Raw genomic sequence first — 23,080 nt, 5'->3', positions numbered from 1 at the left:
AGCTTTTTATCTCTTAAATTCGGTTCACTCTGTGCATTTTCACATTTTGTTTCCAACTCCCTAACATAAAACGAAACAGCTGATTTCTAGACTATACATGTCAGACAAGAGAAGGGAGGAGGTAAATCTCCAGTTTGGGCGTGTCTGCTAACTATCCCCTTTGCTAACAGGCTCTGCGTTTCTTCTCAGACTCCTGACATTGTAAAAGAATTGGGCATCAAAAGCTACCCTCCGCGGCCCATTGATATTCTGAACTGGGAACTCATTTTCTGTATTTCAAGCCCTTTCTCCTTTTCTTTCTTTCTTTCGCCTCTCTCCCTCTCCCCCTCTCCTTCTCTTTCTCTCCTCCCTTCTTGGATAGCCACAGCCCCCTAGAGCTGAGTCAGACCTTCCTCTCTTCCACAGCATTGCAGCACTTCAGCAGAAAAGCCAGTCTCCTGCCTCTCTGCCTCTGCATCTTCCCTTGCAGCATCCTCTCCACTACCCATCTCACCATCATGGCCAGCACCGTCTCAGGTAAAACAAGCAAGGGTTTTCTCCCCTTCTTTATATGCAGCTGCATCATTGAGAAGGAACCCATCTGCAATGATCAGTGTTATTCTCCATTCTTCTTTTCAAGGTGGGGCTTGTCTGCAACGCTATACAGATGGCAGCTGGGCAGGCATCATTGTCTTCTCTTGCTTTCAGAATTGTGTATTTCCAGGCTTTGATACATGTTTTCAAATCATCTCTTTTTCTCTGATGCATACGGTTAAAAATCCATTTACCTGAGTGGTTGTGTTTTGCCTAATTTTTTAAACCCAGTTTCTGTAAAAGTAGATTGGCAGTGGCAGAAAGGAAGGGTATAAAAAGAACAAAGAGGCAAAAACATTTAAATAATAATAATTGTACATCTGGGTTAGTAGAATCAGGGCAGGTTGTTTAGCCAGCAGCTGCTGTAGAGGGAGTGGCACTGAATGAAACCCAATGCTGTTAGACAATCCTTTCCTGCAGGGGCTGTGACACCACTGCATAGCTGCACCCTGTTGCCCTCCCAGGTTACAAGGCCTGGTAGGTGAGGTGAAGGAACAGCTTTGCTCACAGTGTATCCATCACTTGTGTGTGCATCCACCTGCTTTCTAGTTCCTAAACATGTATCTTCTCCTTTTTTTCTTTTAAAAGGCTGGGGCTAAGCGTATGGAATTTGGCTGGGAAGAAGCGTGTTGTCTCTTTACATAGACAATAGATGACTTGTGATGTCCACTCACTACTGGTCTTTAAACCTTTTATAAATTGGGGCACAGGTCGTGTTTATTTACTGAATTTTTAAAAAATGAAAATGAAGGAAAGCCATTATAGAGGGGGAGAAAGGGGGGGGAATGTATGTACATACTTTCGTAAACACAAAAAACTAGACTAGCTGTGGAGAAGCTCAGTCTTGCCTGCTATACTCGCTGGGTTTGCCCATCCCTGTGTTGCCTGCGGTTCCTTTTCTGAGCTGCTTCCTTTTAAAATACAAGGGGAGGTATATGTGATGGGTCCCCCTGTCAGAGGATGTGCAGAGCCAGCTTTGCATGAGATAAGAAATTTGCCAGAAACCTTTTGCAAAGAATATGTTTGATCTGTGCTGGGGGGCGGGGAGGGAATGCATTGTGTTTGAATGGGAGAGACAGAGGTAGCAAAAGCAAAGGTAAAACTAGGAATGTTTTTTATTGGAGATAAGTGTTTTCCTCTCCTATTATTTTCTGGCAGAATCAGTGCAAATTAAATAAATGACAACCTCAGGGTTGGTCAGGGTTCTCAAAGGAGGCTGAAAGAACCCTGCTGTGAAGGAGTTGGGAGGGGGAATGACATCTCTGGCTACCAGGTGCCTTCCCATATGGTGCTCTGAAACAATATGGTACTTTCTCCCTTTTCCTCCCACCCCAACCATACATTTTAATTTCCTGACAGTGGGACGCAGCTTTTAAAGCTGAGCAGTTTTCCTCGGAGGTCTGTTTCCGATCCTTTTCCCGTTCCAATTTGATTAGGTTTGGCATAAGACTGATGTCAAAGAACAGAGGTTCTGGGGTGACAGGAGTGTGATCAAAACAAGGAGATGAAAGGTGTTTGCAGAAGACAAAGAGAAGGGTGGACCAGAACTTGAGGCAGCTTGTTATCCCTGTTTGCAGACATGCAAACCATAAAGCTGAGAGGTGAGATTTTATCACTGCCTGTCCCCTCTCTTTTCATCTTGCCTGGTTGCTCCACCCTGTTTCTTAAAAGCAGAACACACTTGAAGAAAGATAAGGAGGGCAGCTGTATTTTTATGTGTGCCTCAAGAGATTTCTGTATATCCTTTTCCACAGCTGGAAGAGGAGCGGGTTCTCTGTGCCTTGGTCCCTCTTGCTTCCCAAGTATATTCCATTCACCAGAATAGTATCACTTCTACTTAGCAAGCAGGGGAAGCAACAGCACATGCTCAGTGCAGGCTCAGCTGCAGTGGCGGCTGAGCTGTGCCAAAGGATTCTGCTCAGGCAAACATCTTGCATTTAGTCCCAGACAGTCCCTTGGCTCAACAAGGCCATGGCTTCTTGAACATTCTCCCCCAACTGAAAGCAGAAAGCCACACAACACTATGTTCACCTATGGTACACGCAGATCCCCTCAGTACTTGGATGGGAATTAATAGCTGTGACCTTCTCTGAGAATTATCAATTAATTTGGTACCATATGTTGAAAAACCCATGGGACTTTTATTGTGTAGTGAATGCATGCCTCTTGTTCTGGTCAGCCCATCCATGGAATACATAGTATGTTTAGCAGTCGCTGGTCCCCTTCCTGTGGCTACAGACCAGCAGCTGGTTGAGGAATTCAAGAGACAGGTCCATGCAAGTTAGGGCTGCCAAGTTAGGGTGTCCTGGTTTTTACTTTTTGAAGTATGGCAACCCTAATGCAAGTAAATGCTGAGTTTTTATACAGAGAGGATGAATAAGCTTTTTGGCCACGATATATGCTGTGTGGAGAAGGGGGACAACGACCCCAAATAAATACCCTCAGTTGTATAAGTTTTTCTTTGCCATTCCTCATTGGAACACAATATAAGGGGAGCTGGTTCACTATCTTATGTGTTTCCAAACTTAAGGATGACACTTTTCTGTTAATTAGAGCCAATGTTGAATGTAGAATGAAAAACTGTTGTTGGAGAGGTTGAGAAGGAAGGAAAAGGGAACCGTTAGATTGGGCTCCTTCCTGTACCCCAAGGAGCCCCAAGGAGCATTGATTTCTTAATATATTTAAACCAGGGCAGCCAAAGTGGTTCCTTCCAAATGCTGTTGTTGGACTCCGTCAGTCCCAGACAGCATGGTCAGCAGTCAGGGATAACGCAAGCTGGAATCCAGCAACATCTGTAGAGTACCATCTTGGCTCCCTAATGAGTAATTGCTGTGCTAATGTGTAAAGAGAGTGCTTCTCTGGTTAGATTCAGAAGGTAGGAGAGACTAGGAGGAGCCATAATGGACATGGCATATCAGGCACTCTGTGTGTGTGTGTGTGTGTGTGTGTGTGTGTGTGTGTGTGTGTGATGAATACCTCGGTTCAACCTATTGTTTATAACAGCCAGGTATTTGTTTATACAGTGGTACCTCGGGTTAAGTACTTAATTCGTTCCAGAGGTCTGTTCTTAACCTGAAACTGTTCTGAACCTGAAGCACCACTTTAGCTAATGGGGCCTCCTGCTGCCGCCGGAGCACGATTTCTGTTCTTAACCTGAAGCACTATTTCTGGGTTAGCAGAGTCTGTAACCTGAAGCGTATGTAACCTGAAGCCTATGTAACCCAAGGTACCACTGTACTGCATTGAATTATTATTCAGGACTTAAATAACAAATAGTCTGCACATACCCTGCACTGACTGGCTGTGATTTTGCCTCTGACATGCGATTCTTAACAAGTACTTTCAGAATCATGCTGAAAGATTTTTTTCAGAAACCACTGGAATTCTTCAGTCCTCCCTGCATCTTAATCCCTGACAAATGAGTTCCAGATAATGATTTATTTCTGTTCCTTTCCATATCTGGGTATCTATGATGCAACCACACTTGAAGTACTTTATACAGTTCTGTTTGTTTTGCCTAAAAAAGAATATTGTAGAGCTGGAAAAGGTAAAAAAAAGGGGGGGGCAGCCAAAATTATCAAGGGGATGGAAAGACACCCCTATAAGGAAAGGTTACAATATGGCTTTTTAAGTTAGAAAAATCACAAGTGGAAAAGGGGGACATATAATAGAGCTGTATAAGTTTATGCACAATGTGAAGAAAGTAAATACAGAGTTTTCCTCCCTGTTTTATAATGCTAAAATCCATGTAAATCTAATGAAGCTGAATGTTGGAAGATTCAGGACATATAAAAGGAAGTTCTTATTCACACAGTGCATAGCTAAACTATGAAATTAACTCCTAAAAGAGGTAGCGATGACTGCCAGCTTGCATGACTTTAAAAGATTATGAAACCTGCTTGAAATTGCTGGTAGGGAAGTAATGTTGTGCTCAGGTCCTGCTTGCACACATTTTATCATTTGACTTCTGTTAAAACAGGATGCTGGTCTAGATGGGCCTTTGGCCTGATCTGACAAGGTGTTCATATGTTCTCCCAAGTAGATCCTACCCATGTCCTTTGATTTAAATCCCATATTCTTTAGGCACTGATCTTCTGGTTAGGAAATAATATTTTTAGTGCCTTCCTTAGTCTCAGTGTGCCCACCTTAGTTGTAGTGTGTCCACCCTTACAAAAACTGGGCAGAGATATCATGGATGCTTTGATAAATTCCTGTTTGGATTACTGCAACGCATTGCACATGGGTATCTCTGCAAATGTTCCGGAAACTTCACGTGATGCAAAACATGGCTAGTCAAATACTAACTGGGAGGGGCATTTTGCAGCTTCACTGCTTACTTGTTTAATTCAAAGTGGTTTTTTTTATCTTTAAAGCCCTGCATGGTCCTATGTTGTCATCTCAGGCCCTTTGGGACAACACAAGGTATATCAGGTGGCTATGAGAGAATGGGCCTTTTCTATAGTGAAAGGCCCTCCCCATCCCTGGTTCACCTGGCACCTATTTCAATATCCTGCTGGCAGCGGACAAATACCTTTTTACTTTCCCCCAGGTCTTTTATACCAAGTTATAATTTAATACTGTTCTAGGATTTTATTCCCCCACCCTCAGTTTTGAATTGATACACCGCTGCAAAGTTCAGTGTTTTAAAATAATTTTATGTTGTGTATTAGCTGTATCTGTTGTTTTATTGAACTTGCTGGTTTTAATCCATTTAAGCTAGCCAGAGAACTTTGGTTGTAGGGTGGCCTGTAAACTGTACACATGTTAAAATAAATGTTTTCTGTGTAGAAAATCACAATTTAAACTTAAAGGCTCTCAAGCATTAGGATGGGTCTGTTTTTAGAATCTGGAAGGTGCAGATTTCTCACCCTGTATGACAAGCTGTGCTTGCTAAAAGTTCTCTTTCTTCATAACTATTCAAAGTGCAAGAATACTGCCCTCCTTTATATCTAGTTATTTTGCAAGCTCACTTGGGACGTGCTGTGTATCTATCAGTTAAATGGTGGTGTCATTTCTCTTCTTTTTAATTTCCTTTTTTCTTTTTTTGATAAACTCACCCAACTCTATATTTTCATCTTACCCCACTCCTGCACGACTATGGTTCTGTTTAGCTTTGTGTTTCAGCAGGGGGTGAGCAATACAGCTCAAGGCCCTAGTTAGTATGCATGAGCCTTCAACGCATACCACCTTTCAATGTTGCCTTTTGTCCCCAGAGATTTTTGGAACACTCCTTGACAAGCAAAGACATCCTCAGAAATGTACTGATTACTGTATGAAATCCATACGCTTTCTGCAGTGAGGTTTGACCATGCATTGAGTGGACAACTTGGACCACTCCTACTATATAAGGCAGTCCTGGGAATGTGTTGCTGTCCATTGGCACCATCTCTTCAGCAGTGATATTGGAGAACAGTTGGATCTGTGCCTGTCCTGTCTGTTGAAGAGCAGAATATGGCCTGGGAGGTGTTTCTGTATATTGGGGTGCTCCTCACCCATTAAGATGGGGACCCTGCATTTGATTCCACATAAGCTGAGTTTCTTTTGCGATAAGATTTCTTGGGAGAATCATTCAAATTTCCAGTTCTTAGTACAATCCTGGCAATAAAAAATCCAGATCATTCAGTTTCCAAATAACCTGACCTAGATTGTAGCTGATAAAGATAAGTCACACGATCATGGCCAATGTGTCCTTATTAGAGAGCTACCATAATATTCTACAGGTGAAATGTTTTAAGCATGGCTTTGGCTAAAAGAGCCATTGATCATTACAGGCTTATTATAACAATCTCACACAAAAGGAAACTGTGGAAGAAGACTGAACATGTCTGTACTGTCTACTAAACACTACAGTTTTGTTGAACTGGAACTCTTTTTTTACCTTAACTGAAAGTCTGGAGCATCTTTGCCCCTGTATTCTGAGTTTATGCTTTGGTTTTTGTCAGTGGATTTAGTTACAAATAGTTATCTTTGTTCTGAGCAAATTCAATATAGCCTTTGGCTTAAATTTCAAATGAGAATCATTCTTCTATTACTCATTGCTGACATTCTCTTTCTTTGAAGAAGCACATTTTTCACTGGACTTTGCAAAGACACTTCCCCCTGCAAGGTTTGTTCAACTTCCTTGTACGCACCTTGATCTGTCAGCCCCAGCTGGCATGTACGTAGTCTGTTCCTAATGCTAAAAAAAAACCTCAGTAGTTATTGAACTAAAAGAATTAGAAGAATTTAAATAGATTGTTTAAAGTGGAATAATACAGAAACAAAAGCACACAGATGGAGGTGTTCTACCAAGGCCACATAAAGGCTGAGAGTGAAGGGATAGCTCAGTTGGTAGAACATGAAAATCTTAATCCTAGGGTCATGGATTCGAGCCCCATGTGGAGCAAAAAGGGTTTGGACTAGATGACTCTCATGGTCCCTTCCAACTCTACAATTCCATGAACTAAGTCATCTCTATCAGCTTGGAACCTCAGTATGTCTTTTTGATAAACCAGAAGGGTCTTTTGGTACAGACAAAAATAGGCATTCTCTGTTCTGTGACAGAATGAAATTATGTGTTTGTTTGCTTGTTTTGCATAATCCTGTTTATAATATCCAAGTTACCAAAGGCCCTTGAAAGGCTTGACAATGACTGAAGAAATGGAAGGATGAGGAGGCATGGCGACTGAGCCAGATGGACGGCAGGAACTAAGGAACAGAAGCTGTGGGGACAGAAAAGTGTGCTGTGCCAGCGCTGGGAGGCTGTTCCAGACCCCTTCTAAGTTTTGACATTTTACCAGGCATTGTTCACACACCATCCAGGTTTTCTCTGTAGTAATCATAGCCAGAAACTTGTTTTATTTTTCAATGTGATAGTCGTGGTTCTCAGAAAGCTATAATTTCATCAGAGTTAGAGTTCATGGATCAGTTTCATATATTCACAAAATACACATGACCTTTTGTGCAGGCAACCCATGCAGCTGTCTGGGCTCTACATCTGAAGGAGTTTGGCAGCTGCTCATAATTAAAATATAAAATGTTTGGATGGGCCTTTATGCCAATAGGACCTTCTTCCCCAGTCGTATGGGTCCCAATAATGTGGGTGAAGTACAGGTTCCCCAAGTAGTCTATCCAGCACCTTGTTTGGGCTACTACTTATTACACAGTTTGCTAAATGATCCTGATCCATTATCTGTGTTTTCATAATGCATCAGTAGCTGCAGGAGCAATATATAGGACCCTGAAGAAATATGAAGGAGGCCTCTTTGGACTGAAACAGCTGGAAAATGAGCAAGTACATTGCCCAGCATCTTGAAGGACCAAGCAACACATCTTCTGCATCTATGCACATGGAACACTTTGCTAGTTTGCACCAATCAGGCATTTGCAGCAGTTTGCCCCATTGGCATCTTAGTGAGGCAGCAAAGCTGTGTGGTTTACAAAGAAAATCAATAGCAAGGTCAGAGAAGCTTCCTGAATGGCCTTTACTGTGTCCATCTGTCTAAAGGAAAAGTGAACTATTGACTAGTTCCCCCTTGAGATGACTTTGATAGATCTCTTCAAGTAACGATTAATGCATTTCCCATTATAGAGCCAGCATAGTTCTTACGTTGTTCTACCTTGATCATACAAGGACTCCAAAGCAATGTGTATGTTTTCCCTTGGGGATCACTATTCATATGCTCACGTTCCTCCCTTGTTCCTGTCCTCTCGCCCCCACCCCCATTTATGCATTATTGACTTTTTGATCTATAAATCTATAAGTGCTTCTGAACTGGAGCTTTGTTGCCTTCAGTTATGCCCCCAGAGGATTATCAGAACTTAGGCAGCTGACCTTGCAGTGCTGCAAATCCTGGGGATGGCTACATCATTCAAAGAATCAGCACACTAAGTTTTCCATCAGGCTCCTATGTACTTCCCCACACATATGTTGACTTTTATCATCCCTGGGGCAAGCATAGCCTGTTCACAGCATTCCAATCACCCCGCTTCTACAAAGGAAGGCAAGAGCAAAGGTAGCTTGTTGAACAAGGTCTTGCCCAGAGCCCGGAGAACTGGACCCTGATGCCAGCTCAGATTTAGCTTCCCTGGGTGGCTTTGAGCAAGTTGCAAATAGCCTCAGTTTGTACCTCTGTAAAATGGTACTAATATTGGCTTGCATTAGAGGACGATTGTGAAGATCAATGTTATTTAGGGAATTGTGATCATAGAATTGTAGATTCGGAAGGGAGCAAGGCTCCAAACCAGCTTGTCAATGGATTTAGGTCCTAACAAGCTCCAAAGCAACTTGGCCTGGCTTGGATTGCCTAATAATAATAATAATAATAATAATTACAGTGGTACCTTGGTTTATGAAATTAATCCGTTCCGGAAGTCGGTTCTTAAACCAGAGCGTTCTTAAACCAAAGCGTGCTTTCCCATAGCAGCAGGGGACTCAATTTACAAATGGAACACACTCAACATGTTCTGCTTCCAAGACAAAGTTCACAAACCAAAACACCTACTTCCGGGTTTGCAGTGTTCTTAATCCAAGTTGTTAATAAACCAAGTTACCACTGTATAGTAATAGTAATAACAGTAATAGTAACAACAAAACAACAACTATACACACACACACACACACACACACACACCCCACCCATCTGACTGGGTTACCTCAGCCACTCAGTGCAGCTTCTAAAGTACAGGTCAGACTGTCCCTTAAGAGGTGACTACAGATCTTGTCACAAAATTACCCTTTTGAATAATATTTTGTCCCAGTGACCATTCACAAGATCTCTTGATACGATGAGTTTCTCATTGAAACACTTTATTTACTGTTTTCCTGAACAAGGTGGCTAAAGAGTACAATACTCTAAACTTCCACAGAGCTGTTAAAAGGCAGAGTGTTATCAAATGTGAGAAAAAAATATTGTTGAGTGGATAAGTGCTAAATCAAGGCTAAAGAGAAGAGGTGTTTTCTCATATGAAGCTCCAGTGGACCTTCATGGCCATTGAGAGGCTCTCTTGCTGTTTGTGCCTTGTGTGTGACTGTTGTTAATGTGGCATACAAACTCATTAAAGCCAAAGTAAGCTAAATTTCAGCCAAAGTTAACACTGAGTGAATCCAGACAGTACAAGCTGCAAAATAAACACACATAACAATGCATATGCAAGTGATTTGACGTTTCTTACATGGAAATTATTCCCATCTGTGGTAGAAACTCATTAAGTGTGGCCCTTTGTCGGGCTTGTGTGGCAGCTGACTCAGCCAGAAGTGGTGCTGGAAGAACAGCTCCTTCACCTTCAGCCTTGAGCTCTGCTTGCGAATCAGAAGGGAAGTGGATGGCAGACCAAAGAGGTTTTGTGCAGGGACTCTGTGCCTACAGAGATGGGGGAAGGCCAGGTGGCTCTGGGAAAGCAGCCCTGAGCAAGGACGGCCTCTCTCTTTGCATCCCTGTTTCCCAAAGCTGCTTTGTGACAAAACATGGCTCCAGCTGGAAGACTCAGCTAAAACTTCATTTAATTGCAAGGGGTTGAGTTCGGAGCAAAAGCTCCTCCAATTTTCTTCCCCTGTGGCTTCTCCCTGATTCTCCAGTATATCCAAAGCCAAGAGAACAGCTCCTCCCCTCCCTCAATTTGTGTTGACTGGAATCGGCTAATTGCTGCTGATCGCTGGCGCCAAGATGGAGTTAGAGAGCCTGAAATGCCAGGAGATGTACACATCCTGCTTTCCTCATCTCATTAGGCTGCTGACAGCAGCTGGGATGCATTTGTCTTCCTCCCACTTTTATCTTAATTGATGAAGGGGAAGGGGGCTTCACTACATGACAGGAGGAGAGTACAAAAGACAAAATTGGGGACAGGCTGGGGCTGAGACGGAAAGATGCCCAGCATTGAGCTTGCAGGCAAGAAGACACAGCAGCTGAGATTATGCAGTATTTGGCAGGACCTTTAAAATACAAGACCCAAATGGAGATTGTAGGGGGCAGGGACAGTTGCTCAGCCCAGCTTTTTAAAAAATCCATTATTCATATGTTGCCTCCAGCTGCAGATGCAGGTTTGATATGCATTGCTTGTGCCTGCCATAAAAGTAAACTGGCAGACAGCTGAGTTGTTTTTCACACGTGAAGCTTAAATCAGATGAGTTAAGTTGGCCCCTAAAACCTACCTTGGCAATAAGGTTCATTTGGTTCTTTTTTGAATTCTTTCCTGAATTTATGTACATTCACATGTGACACACACATACATGTTAAACTGCCTCACTTGCTCTTCTTAGTGTCTTACACAAAAATAAACAAATGAAGCAGGGAAACTGATGGAATTGGTTCACTGGTCACATATGGCAGTGCTCTGTCCAGCCAAGAATGCTCTTTAGAGATGAGTCAAACATTAAAAGCAAATTTTGGATTTTGTATGTTTCCTAAATTTATCATACAAGTACATATATTTGAATATCTTGTTAAATTTGCAACTTCCTGACTTCTCATGGGGGCTCCCCTTGATAATTTTTAAGCAATTCAGAACAAGATTTCAGAATACAGAATATATATTATTTAGGTTAATTAACTTATCCAGAGTGTATTATCCATGAGACTTAGCAACCAGAGCGCTGGCTGCCAGCATCTCACTATAGTTATCTTACTTCTGTTAATACAGTGAGATGCAGTCAGCAGGTGCTCTGGTTTACTTACAACTTTTGGTAGATAGAGGCTGAGAGACATGAGATCCCCAGATTATCTTGCTACTTGATTACTAAAGAGACTGTTACAGATTGGTTAGCCGTGTTGGTCTGCCATAGTCTGAACAAAGACATTGGATTCTTATCTCATTATACATGACAAAGCCATTTTTCACCTTCTCACCCCTTGCTTTTTCCTGTAAGACCTATTGCAGTCGTTAAGAGTCGTCAACAGGCTCATCACAGCTATCTGCCAATCACCCAATCCCACCACCCTTCTGAGTAATACCCCTCCCCACCTTCTCACTATATAGAAGGGTCTGGTGACTTCTGTTTCAGTGTATCTGAAGAAGTGTGCATGCACACAAAAGCTCATACCAAGAACTAACTTAGTTGGTCTTTAAGGTGCTACTGGAAGGAATTTTTTTATTTTGTTTTGACTAAAGAGACTATTCACCACTAATTATGGTTATGTAGAATCCCTGTTATAAACTCCATTCATAAGATTGCCATTCATACTCTATGACATTGAACTCTATATGTTGCAGTTTTCTGTCTGAAAATATCCTTTTGCTTATTGTTTTATAACTTTGCTTCTTTTGCAAAGATAAAGCAATCTTAAACTTGCAAATCCCCTCCCTGTCCGCACAAAGTAAATCATTGACATTCCCATTTTACAGAATGGAAAGTAACTTGTCCAGAACCAAACAATGACTTGGGACAGACTTGGGCCTGCTCCCCTGGACCTCAAACTTTTTTTTTTTTTTTGTATTACCTCAAGGATACAGGAGCCGCTTCCATACGGCTGAACCTCATGTTGTTACACTAATGCCAATGTGAAAGGGTTGGCAACTGGCAGTGTCACTAAACACTAAGTCAGGAGCAAAGTGGAAAGTTGCCCAATTAGGACTCCTCTTCAACAGATGTTATAAGAGTAGTATAGGACCCAGACATGCACTCAGCAAAAGCAATTTAGAACCAATTCATAATTCAACTGTCTGTCCATTGACTAGCTCATTTTGGCTGTTCTCTTTCTGGTGCCCATTTCTTTCCATTTTACTCTTCCTTGTTTTTGTGTTATGAGGAAGGGTAAACAACAGACCACTAGCCTAATGCTGGAGAGAAGTACCAGAGAAATCCCACTGCATGGGTCAGATAGCAGTTTGTTTGAAGACTTTGGTAAGCTACTCACCCAGGAAGAAATACTATTCAACCTGGCAAGTGGCTGACTGTGATGCTGCCCTGATCCCTGGGTCTGAGTTGATGAAGCAGAAAACTCACCCTGTTACGTCAGCCAGATGTTTCTCAATGGCCTGCGTATCTGCTTCATGTTTATGTTCCACAGTGCACCTTTAATTGCAATGAGATTTGTCTGAGGAATCAGAAAATGGGAGAGGGGAGGAGTGGATTGCACTGGATAGGACAACAGTTTTTTTTAAATGGACAGAAAGAAAGCTGTTTCTAGTAAAGAGAAAGACAGCCTACCTGAGCAAGGAGATGAATACCCAGAGGCACAATCCACAATGAATTTCCTATGCAGATGCCCCATGGAAATGAATAGAAGAGTCATTGGGTTGCATCCAAAATGAATAGACATGACTATCTTTGATCTCTTCATTTCAGTGGGTCAGCACTGAGTAAAAGTTAGTTGGATACAACCCATCCGTTTTTCTAACTACAAGGTATTTTCTTGTAGGCACGAGGGAATGTAGCTATTTGAAAACTCTGCTCAAAGATGCATGTGAGGCTTTCAAATGATCACTCACTTCTTACCTAAGAAAGCTAGTTTTACCATTTTGCTTTATGGTGGAAATGTCCAAACACTCTTGGTTTCCCCCTTTTGAGATTCTGGAAATAGCTCTAAAGAATAACCCAGGTTTGTGGCGTGGGTCAACATTTTACTCCATGTCCTCTGAAAATAGCAAATGGCTGCCATTAGAACTTTGCTCACTGGTTTGTTTTTGTTTGTCTTTCTAGCGTACAAAGAGAAAATGAAGGAACTCTCTCTGCTTTCATTGATCTGTTCCTGTTTCCACACCCAGCCACACCCAAATACCATATACCAATATGGAGGTAAGTATCTCATACTGCTGACCTGACTGATCACTAAAAGTCAGGGTTTAAAACAAGTTAACCTAAAAAAACAAAACAAAAACAAATAGAATCAGCAGTTAAAGGTGTAGGTTATAAAATAAAATTATGTATTTAAATAGATGTCCAACTTTTCATATCTGGGTAGGCTTACAGATGCTGAAAGCTGTACTGCGAAGGTGCCTGCCTAATGTCAGTGACCTGGGAGTTCCAGAGGGTAGCTGCTGCCACACTAAAAGATCAATTCCTTACAAGTGCAGAATGAGCACTACTCATAAAAGTGCCAGTTCTGCACTCGGAAGTGGTTGAATGGGCATGTAATATGGAGTAAAGGTAAAGGGACCCCTGACCATTAGGTCCAGTCGTGACCGACTCTGGGGTTGCGTCGCTCATCTCGATTTATTGGCCAAGGGCGCCGGCGTACAGCTTCTGGGTCATGTGGCCAGCATGACAAAGCCGCTTCTGGCGAACCAGAGCAGCGCACGGAAACGGCGTTTACCTTCCCACCAGCTTTATCTATTTATCTATTTATCTACTTGCACTTTGACGTGCTTTCGAACTGCTAGGTTGGCATGAGCAGGGACTGAGCAACGGGAGCTCACCCCGTCACGGGGATTCGAACGTCCGACCTTCTGATCGGCAAGCCCTAAGCTCTGTGGTTTAACCCACAGCACCACCCGCTTCCCGTAATATGGAGTATGTGTGTTAAATTAAGACATGGCTGGTCATTCTGCAGGAGATAAAGGGATAGCAAGGCAGTTCCAGGGGCCTGCCGGACAACTGCCCACAAGTTCCCACTCCGCTCCAATTCCATTAGAAGGCCGCCATTCTGAAGTGTAGCAAACAGAGAGGGAGAGGGGAAACCAAGCTCCTTTCACAAGCCTACTTTGACCCACTTTTCCTTCTACATTCTTTTGATTTTTGTTTAAGTTTTTCTGTTGAGAAAGATGTGATATAAATAGAATAACTAAACAAAGCACGTCATTTCGCACATTCAGTTGCAAGTCATCAAGCAGTGAGTAATCCAGTGATGTACATACACATGTGATTCAAGCATTTGTCTGCTTAAATCCTACTAAAGCTGGTGGGAATTTAGTGTCCCAACTGTGCTCAAGAATGCAGCCTTTGTATACTGTGGAGGTGTGCTATTTTATTACTGTATTCGAAATTCCATAGAATCATATTGCAAGGTTTTTTTTAGTGTCAGGCAGCCTGTTTTGTGATAGGAAAAAGGGAAGGAGACCTCAAGGGTGCACTAAGAACAATATATTGATCCATGACATTTCTATCAGTAAGTCTCAGAAGCTCACAAGCTATCTTTTGAAGAGATTGAATCAGTTCTTCCTGACAGTAAGAGCTGTTTGACAGTGGAATTTGCTGCCAAGGAGTGTGGTGGAGTCTCCTTCTTTGGAGGTCTTTAAGCAGAGGCTTGACAACCATATGTCAGGAGTGCTCTGATGGTGTTTCCTGCTTGGCAGGGGGTTGGACTCGATGGCCCTTGTGGTCTCTTCCAACTCTATGATTCTATGATTCTATGAACTTCAAATTCCTACTGCACCTCGGAAGTCTCCTCTCTTGCTGCCCTGCTTTCTTTCCTTCACCTGCAGGCATGCCTGACACCTGCAAGCAATGCAGGGTTTCGGCCATTCCCCAAGCGTTGCCAGCCCACTGCAGAGGGTGATATATCATGATTGGCATTGGTGGCATAGTCTGAAGCCACAGCTGCTGCACAACACTCACATTAGCTGATAACTTTCACTGGTTGTACAGCATATGTTCCATTAGCATTCAGAACTGAATCAGCTATGCAGGATTAGTTGCAACCAGCCTTAATACTTAAGGACTCTGCACTTACATAAATCCTTAAGATTCATACATATGGAAAGAGTATTTGAGAGACCATTAGAACTGCTCCAGCTACAATGAAGAAAAAGTTATGACACAGAACTATTATTTATTGATCTATTTATTGATTTGATTTGATTTCTTACCTGCCTTTCTCCATAAGGTTCCAGGGTGGGTTACAATAAGTTAAAGTGCAATATTGAAGTCAGTTAAAACAATTTACAGCCCAAAGACTAGGGTGGATTCTAAAATATATCTGCATATCTCATGTGTCAAAGTCTAGGGTAAAGAGGTGCATTTTCAGCATGACAAAAGCTATGCAATGACGGTGCCAGATGCACCTCTGAAGAGGAAATGCCACAGCTTAAGAGCTGGCACACAGAATGCTCTTTCCTGGGCCGCAACCCTCAGATATCAAGATGGCTCCCTCTGCTGATCTTGAAACCTGAGAGGATCTGCAAAGAAGGAGGAGGCAGTCTTTCAGATAGTCAGAGCCTAAGCTGCTAGGACCTTATTTGACACTACAGTTCACACAACTTCATCCTTTTGGTACCTGTCTTCTTCTTGCTCAGATATGGAGGTCAAGCAGCTGGACAAGAGGGCTTCTGGCCAGAGCTTTGAAGTGATTCTGAAGTCACCTTCTGATTTGTCCCCTGAGAGCCCAGTCCTCTCTTCTCCCCCCAAGAAGAGGGACCTGTCCCTGGAAGAGCTGCAGAAGAGGCTGGAGGCTGCGGAAGAGAGGAGGAAGGTAATGGGATTGTCAAGGAATTGCCATTGAAGTGAGCCCGAGAGAATGCTTTGACTAGAGCTAAAATCCTGTGCTGGTGAGGGCTTATGAAAACCCTTGCAATTCTGTGGTTCAGAATGTTGTATGTGGGCAGAGGAGAAATGAAGATCTATCCCTCTCTCTTGAAGGAGACTAACCAAGTCATAAATAATACTAGTGCAATGACATTAAGGGCTTATGTGACTGAAGTGTTTTACCTAGTGAATGCTGCACCTTATGGGCAGGATCGTTACTGAATATTCATACCCCAATCCCTTTCTCATTTCCACTCTGGTCATGAGTAAAATTACATCTAGTGCAAAGAAATAAGCTGGAAGATTAGCTGACCCAGAAGGAATTAAAAAAAAACTTAGTAATGTTAAAGAAACAGACAAACCCTAGATGGTAATATAAATAAATTCAGTGGATAAAGAGCAAAGATCCGGATACCTGTTTTATTTCCAAACACTACCCACCTGGTTTGCAAGTGTAAATTTGGCTAATGCAGCATTGTAAATGCAGATCTTATGGGCACTGAAACACCCGATGTTTTAAACCAGGGGTCAGCAACCTAAGGCCCATGGGCTGGAAGCTGCCCGTGATGGTTGTTTGACTGGCCCAAGAGCCACCCCTGAACTGAGTTGCCGGCTCGTGCACTGCACTAAACCTGTGCAGCATGGTGCAGGGACTCGTTTTCCCGGCTCCAAAAACCCCGTCTGCTCATGCACAGATGCCAGAAATTGTGGGTGCGTGCACTTGCGCGCACACATTCCGGCCCACAGATGGATCTCCGCAGGACTGCTCCGGCCCAGGCAAGATAAACCTTACTGACCCCTGTTTTAAACTATTTAAAGGCTACAGATAGGTAGCCGTGTTGGTCTGCCATATAGAAGGGTCTGGAAACTTCTGTTTCAGTGTATCTGAAGAAGTGTGCATGCACACGAAAGCTCATACCAAGAACTAACTTAGTTGGTCTTTAAGGTGCTACAGTCGTTAAGAGTCGTCAACAGGCTCATCACAGCTATCTGCCAATCACCCATTCCCACCACCCTTCTGAGTAATACCCCTCCCCACCTTCTCACTATATAGAAGGGTCTGGAAACTTCTGTTTCAGTGTATCTGAAGAAGTGTGCATGCACACGAAAGCTCATACCAAGAACTAACTTAGTTGGTCTTTAAGGTGCTACTGGAAGGAATTTTTTTTATTTAAAGGCTATTAGAGAAACAGGATAAACATATAAGGCTCCACCACACATGCAAGGGAGCTGAGGGGAGGGGAAAGTAACAGAGGAACTGACAGGGCAGAGTGGCTAACCTCTACTTGGAGGTTAGCCACTCTAATTCCCTACCTCTATCAGGACCCCACCAACTTTTGCAGCAGTGGGGAAAAGGAACACAGTAAAGTAGACAAGGCAGAAAGGATTGAAAGTCTCCACTCAACCCAGCACCTTCATGGGGGTGCAATTTCCCCCCTTCCTAGAGATCAGAACCATCATTTAATGTGTAGAGAAGGGGTGATAATCCCCTCTCCTTAGCTGATCTACACAGATCAGCAGAGGAGCAGGACTCGTGTGTCTTGTACACAGTGGTGGTGGTCACACGCACAGTTGTTAACGCAGCCTCTGGGGGTTAAGCTACCCCTCAATAAGAACATGTGTAATAGATGCCATGTACAATATTATCTGCTATGGGGTAGCCAGGCATTGTGATAAGCTCCATCCAAAAAGATGATGCACAGGCACATTGACCAACAGTTGGCTATTCAGGAGCCTTTTCATCTAATCTGGTTTGCTGGTTGTGTTGTAGAGCCAGGAGGCTCAAGTCCTGAAGCAGCTGGCGGAAAAGCGGGAGCATGAGAGGGAGGTGCTGCACAAGGCCTTAGAAGAGAACAACAACTTCAGCCGGCTGGCTGAGGAGAAGCTCAACTACAAGATGGAGCTGAGCAAGGAGATCCGTGAAGCTCATCTAGCTGCCTTGAGGGAGCGGCTCCGTGAGAAGGTAAGTGCCAGAGGCTCACACCAAACAAATCCCACACTTCCCAGCATCATTTCTGATATGAAGAACATGCTTCAGCTCATTTCATATCACAGGTGATTCCAGGGACCATGAGCCTCCTCTGTGGGGCCCCTTTGTTCCACTCAAAGACTCAAAGAGTTAACAAAATGAACTCTACTTTTTGCTGCAGCTGTTGCATGTTGAGAAAAAATTAAATAGTTTCATACATTAGATTGAGGGTGCAAGTAGAATGAGACAGCTAGAGACCCATGACCACTCTGAGGTTATATTATAATCAAATCATATATAAACTTTGGGAAATCAAAACAAATGAAATAAATGATCTGGGGAGGTTTAAAGGGCAAATGCAACTACAGTACTATGACGGAATGGTTAGATGTAGATGGGCCTCCCTTGTGTCCTTTTCCCAGGCTACAACCCCCAGCCCCATTTCCCTGATCCAAATACACAGACCACCCCCATCCCCCAAGCTGCTTCCCATGGAGAAAAATATTCAGGTACTATGATGGAACACAGAGCAGCTCCTTGACAATGAGTGATTTTGATGGGGAAAATACACATGAGAAAGGGTCAAGCCCATTTCCCTTAGTACCACCGCCCTGATCCACCACCCCATTTCCCAGTGCATTCGCCTTTTTAAAAACCAAAGGAGAACTGATCACAGCACACACTAGAAGATCTAGTTTGGTCTTTAGTGTGATCGCCAGTCTTACTCAGAGTAGACTCATTAAAGTCAAAGGACTCAAGTTACTGGAATCCATTGATTTCAGTGTGTCTACTCTGAGCAGGTCTTAGTTGGAGATAACCCTTAGTCTTTAAGATGCCTAAAGACCCCTGTTTCTTCTGCAGCGGACTAGCAAGTTTGTCCCACTGAAATTTGCTTGAGACCAGCAAGGAAGCGTCAGCTGTCATGGATACTTTTCATACCGCATCTCATTTCTGTCTCTTTCAGGAATTGCACGCAGCTGAGGTGCGCAGAAACAAGGAGCAGCGGGAAGAGATTTCTGGATAAAGGGCTTTTCTACACAACTAGCACCTGCTTCCTAATAACTAACAAACAAAACTCAACACTTTTTTTTTGTCTAGATGAGGCAACATCTGATTTCTCCATTTCCATTTCCCTCCCCCCACCCACCCTTCCCTCTGGTGTACCAAGCTTCATATCTCTCTCCTCTCTGTATCCTCGTGGGGGTTCATAGGGGCCTCTCAGCAGAATAGCAACTAGTCCACAAACATTAAATATAGAATCCATAAACCAGCTTCTCTTTGGGCTTTTCTTCAGGAAAAAAAGGATAAACCTTAAACTAATGCACAAAAATTAAGATGACACGCTGAACATATTTGGCAATGTTGTGAAGGTGAGGACTGTTCTCTATGAAGCATGGGCTGCTCTTGGTAGTTGTCTCAAGTGAAGCAACAGTGTGCAGTTGGACAAAGAGAAGCCTGTCCTTGACAAGTAGGGTAATGGGCAATTTCACATGTTACAGCGTTTTTTAAAGACATAAATCTAGCTTTTAAAAGTACACTTGAAATGTAAAGTGAGGACAACACAGTTGAACCAGTATTGGCTATGGCTTCTTGCTGGGCATTGCTTCAGTGGCAATATGTGTCTGTCACTCTGCAATGTGTGAAAAGGACCTACTAAGCCCTTAGCTTTCTGTGTGGCTGAAGCAGGAACTGGATGATTGAGGGATTTGGTTAGAAAGAGCCTCTTGCAGCTTATTCCTTGCTTTCTGTTGTCTGATTTGGAGCTGTTGGTAAATTAACTTAGTAGTTCAGAGCCTGTTTAGTCTCTGACCTAATCATGCCTATGAACTGAACTATGCTTTTATTTTCACAAGATTTCTCTTCAGGGCAAAGAAACTGGCTAGGCAAGGCCACTGAATGATCAAAAGTTCTGTGGTAAACAAGATGTATCTTGAAATCTGGAGTATTTCGGATACCAGTATTTCACGTTGACTATTCACATCATCAGAAAAGATACAATGTGCAAGACTTTAGCTAAATATGGTAGTAAGCCACACCTCCCCCTAAGGATGGAAGCATCTTGTCATTAGCATTACAGGAGGCAGAACTGGAGTACAGATCACACACCTTTGTTTTTTTCAGGTACTATATTGTAAAGGACATAAAACCCTCTGTCACCATCTCTGATCGTTGTAACTTCCTATAAGTAAGGAGGGGAGACTGCCTAGGAAAAGTAACAGGGAGGTATAGTAGAACATGTGCATCTGTATTAATTGTGACGTTTCAGAGATACAAACGTGAAAGCAACTGAATATTTTTATTTCAATAGTGCCTCCCCACCAAAAGTAGAGTGTATGATTCTGCATAGCTAGTAGAAATGTTCAAATACAATCATCAGCAGTTCAAAGGTCTGTTGGAGCCAATATACACATTTCCCTAAAACAATTGGGTCCAAAAACTACCCAACTTTAAACAGCAAAATAGATGCTTGGCACCATCAGTTGTCAATATTATTCACTTAATTGATAACCCTCCTTCTTGCTCATGGTATTAAAACAATCAAGATGCAGAAATTAAGGCAGTGTTATGCTTTCAAACTTGTAATGAAATTCAAAAAAACAGCAACCAGAAAAACCAAAAACCAAATGCCTGATGGGAGAAAAGGGCTCTATCCTGCCTTTTTCAAAAGTTAAAAGAGTAAATAAATTTAAAATAAAGGTTTTATAGCACATGCATGTTTAAATAGCTGGATCCAGCCCCCTTTCTCAATAAAACAGAAGCCGCCACAATTGAGAAAAGGTGTAAGGAAAGGGCAGTCACTCAGTGTTTAGAGCATCTGCTTTGCATGCAGAAGGTCCCAGGTTCAATCCCTGGCATCCCTTTGCCTTGTCTGAACTCCTGGAGAGCAGCTGCCAGTCTGTTTCCAGAATACTAAGCTCAATGGGTCAATGGTTTGACTTAGTATAAGGCAGTTTTATAAATTCCTAGCTTTTGCTTTTATATTAATTTCAGGGAAAGCCAGCCATTCAAATATGCATATGCCATTCCAAGTGCATGTGTTTTGACATTTAAATCCAGATAACTTTTCTTTTTTATAGTGGAATTTAAAAAATAAAGCATGCCTCACCCATTAGGCTGGACATGGCATTGGCTTGGGGGTGAGGTATGTGTAGTCAACCTCCCACTCTGCAGTTCAGTGGGTGGCCTTTTCAGGTTATTGTCTCTCAGCCTAAAGAATGCCACTTGGTTGCTGTGAGGGTTAAGAAAAAGTCAACCACTATAGAAATGATGTGCCTCTTGGCACATTGTGCCATACCCCAGGGAAGGGGGGTGCTCCCTATTTCCCCTGGACCCATAGCTAAGGGGTCAAAGAAGGCACTGACTCCCCTCTAGTCTGCTGCAAGAATGACTTTATTTCAGGTCTTCTCCTTCAGCAGGCCAGCCTCTGCCATGCCCCAGGTTGCTCTCAACAGCAAGTGCAGCCCTTCTGTAGACCTCCTCTCCTTGGGTGCCTGGCTTCTATGCTGTTGGCCTTGGCAGACTTAAGCCCAGGACTTCAATGTGTTCGTGTAGAGGAAGGGAGGCCAGGTAAACTATTCCCTCTTTGGATTCACTCAATGGGGCTTAAGGAAAGTCTGAAGATGGCCACCGGCAAGGAAACAAGGGCAGTCTGTCTGCTGAACTTCCACTGCCCCACTTCCCCATCTCTGAGGCTTTTAAATATCCTCCAGATTCCCCCGCCTTTCATTCCAGCTGAGGCCAAACAGCTGCACTGCTTTGCCTCCCTCAAGCAGATGATTAAGAGCCTTGCCTAGCTCCTTCCAGCACAGGTGGAACCTCCTGGCAATGTCCAACTATTGCCTCCTCAGCAGCCATTGCACGGTTGGCGCTTGGTGGTGGGGACTGGGTCCTTCTTAAAGTGCTGGCAAAGGTCTAAGAAGGCCCTGTGGCCCATCACAGACATGGTTGGATGAATGCTGGTTCTAATGCAACATCTGGTCTGACAGGAAGAGATTTATTGTAGGCAGAGCTTTAAGGTAGGGCCAGCTGTATACATATTTGCTCAAAAGCAAGGCCTACTGAGTTCCATGAGGATTGTATCTTAGTTTTGTGTGCAAAAGGTTGCAGTGCCCACAGCTAAACATGTTGTGTTTTTAAAGCATTTTTTGGGGGTAAGCCGGCGCCCAAGTCTGTTCCTTCAAAAGTACGTCCTGTGGAGTGAGTTTTCACAGATGAGATCAAAAGGAACAGTGTAGGGAGGCAGTGCTCTGTAGGAAGGAAAGGAATTGGCACAATTTGGGGCAGAGTATGATGTCAATCTGCTGTTACATCTAGAGAGCTCTCCATTATACATTTCTGGCATATTGTATAGTGCATGCATACAGGGAAAAGATGGGACCAAAACTAGAGAGTAGTGCAAAGGAATCAGGATGTGCTAGACGGATTTTAATTCTAAAACAGACTTGGGAAGCCTGCAGAAGAAAACTGTTTACAAATACAAGTGGTATTTCAAAATACTAGGATTATCAACATTCCCTTTCTAACAACTCTTTCTAACCTATTGATATGTCACTGAGACCATTTGGTAGCTTGGGAGTTGTTCATCTGTCACATGATGAATCCTTCATGTCCCATAAGCCAAAAGGTGCTTTGTTAACCACTAAGACAGTCCTCTTCAGTGCACCAGAAGCATGGAAAGTGGGGGTAGGCCTTTAATCTCTTTAAGTAATATAATCTAGTTCAGATTGAGGATCTGCCTCCTGCCAGTTCCAGCAGAGTCACCCTAGTTAATCTCATGACACTCCAGTTATTTAAGTAGTTACTGTGTGGGCTAGAATGATCCTACCTGTATGCAAGGCTGTTTCTTTGGCTACTCTTAAGTACTTCTTAGATAGCACTTTTAGTACAAAGGGCATTGCAATGCAATTTTTTGCGCCCTGTAAAAAATTAATCCTTATTCCAGTTTTTAAGATGAAAACTAAGGCTGAGAGACAATGACTGTCCACAATCAAACATACAATTCAGCCTACATCAAACTAAGTTCAACCTGCATTGGCCATAGATCCACATTGGTTCCAAAATCTTAAAGAGTTCCCACTGAATCATAGAATCATAGAATCATAGAGTTGGAAGAGACCACAAGGGCCATCGAGTCCAACCCCCTGCCAAGCAGGAAACACCAT

The 23,080-nt window shown here is 43.0% G+C and overlaps 1 protein-coding gene across 1 annotated transcript; it reads left to right on the top strand.

Annotated features, from left to right (window-relative positions):
• Positions 1-138: 138 nt before the first annotated feature.
• STMN3 (stathmin 3) lies at positions 139-19,185 on the top strand. The gene is made up of 5 exons (XM_079980073.1): positions 139-516; positions 13,190-13,285; positions 15,721-15,896; positions 17,721-17,912; positions 18,883-19,185. Exons 1-5 carry the CDS (start codon positions 498-500, stop codon positions 18,940-18,942), a joined length of 543 nt encoding a protein of 180 aa, XP_079836199.1. The 5' UTR covers positions 139-497; the 3' UTR covers positions 18,943-19,185.
• Positions 19,186-23,080: the final 3,895 nt, after the last annotated feature.

This window comes from Podarcis cretensis, assembly GCF_951804945.1.
Source record: "Podarcis cretensis genome assembly, chromosome: 6".
Taxonomy (NCBI): Eukaryota; Metazoa; Chordata; class Lepidosauria; order Squamata; family Lacertidae; genus Podarcis; species Podarcis cretensis.
This window is presented reverse-complemented; position numbering and strand designations above follow the sequence as displayed.

Excerpts from the sequence above, each read along its gene's own strand:
- STMN3 (XM_079980073.1), top strand. Across the intron at positions 13,286-15,720 it reads TACCATATACCAATATGGAG|ATATGGAGGTCAAGCAGCTG; the intron begins GTAAGTATCTCA and ends CTTCTTGCTCAG. Across the intron at positions 15,897-17,720 it reads CTGCGGAAGAGAGGAGGAAG|AGCCAGGAGGCTCAAGTCCT; the intron begins GTAATGGGATTG and ends GTTGTGTTGTAG.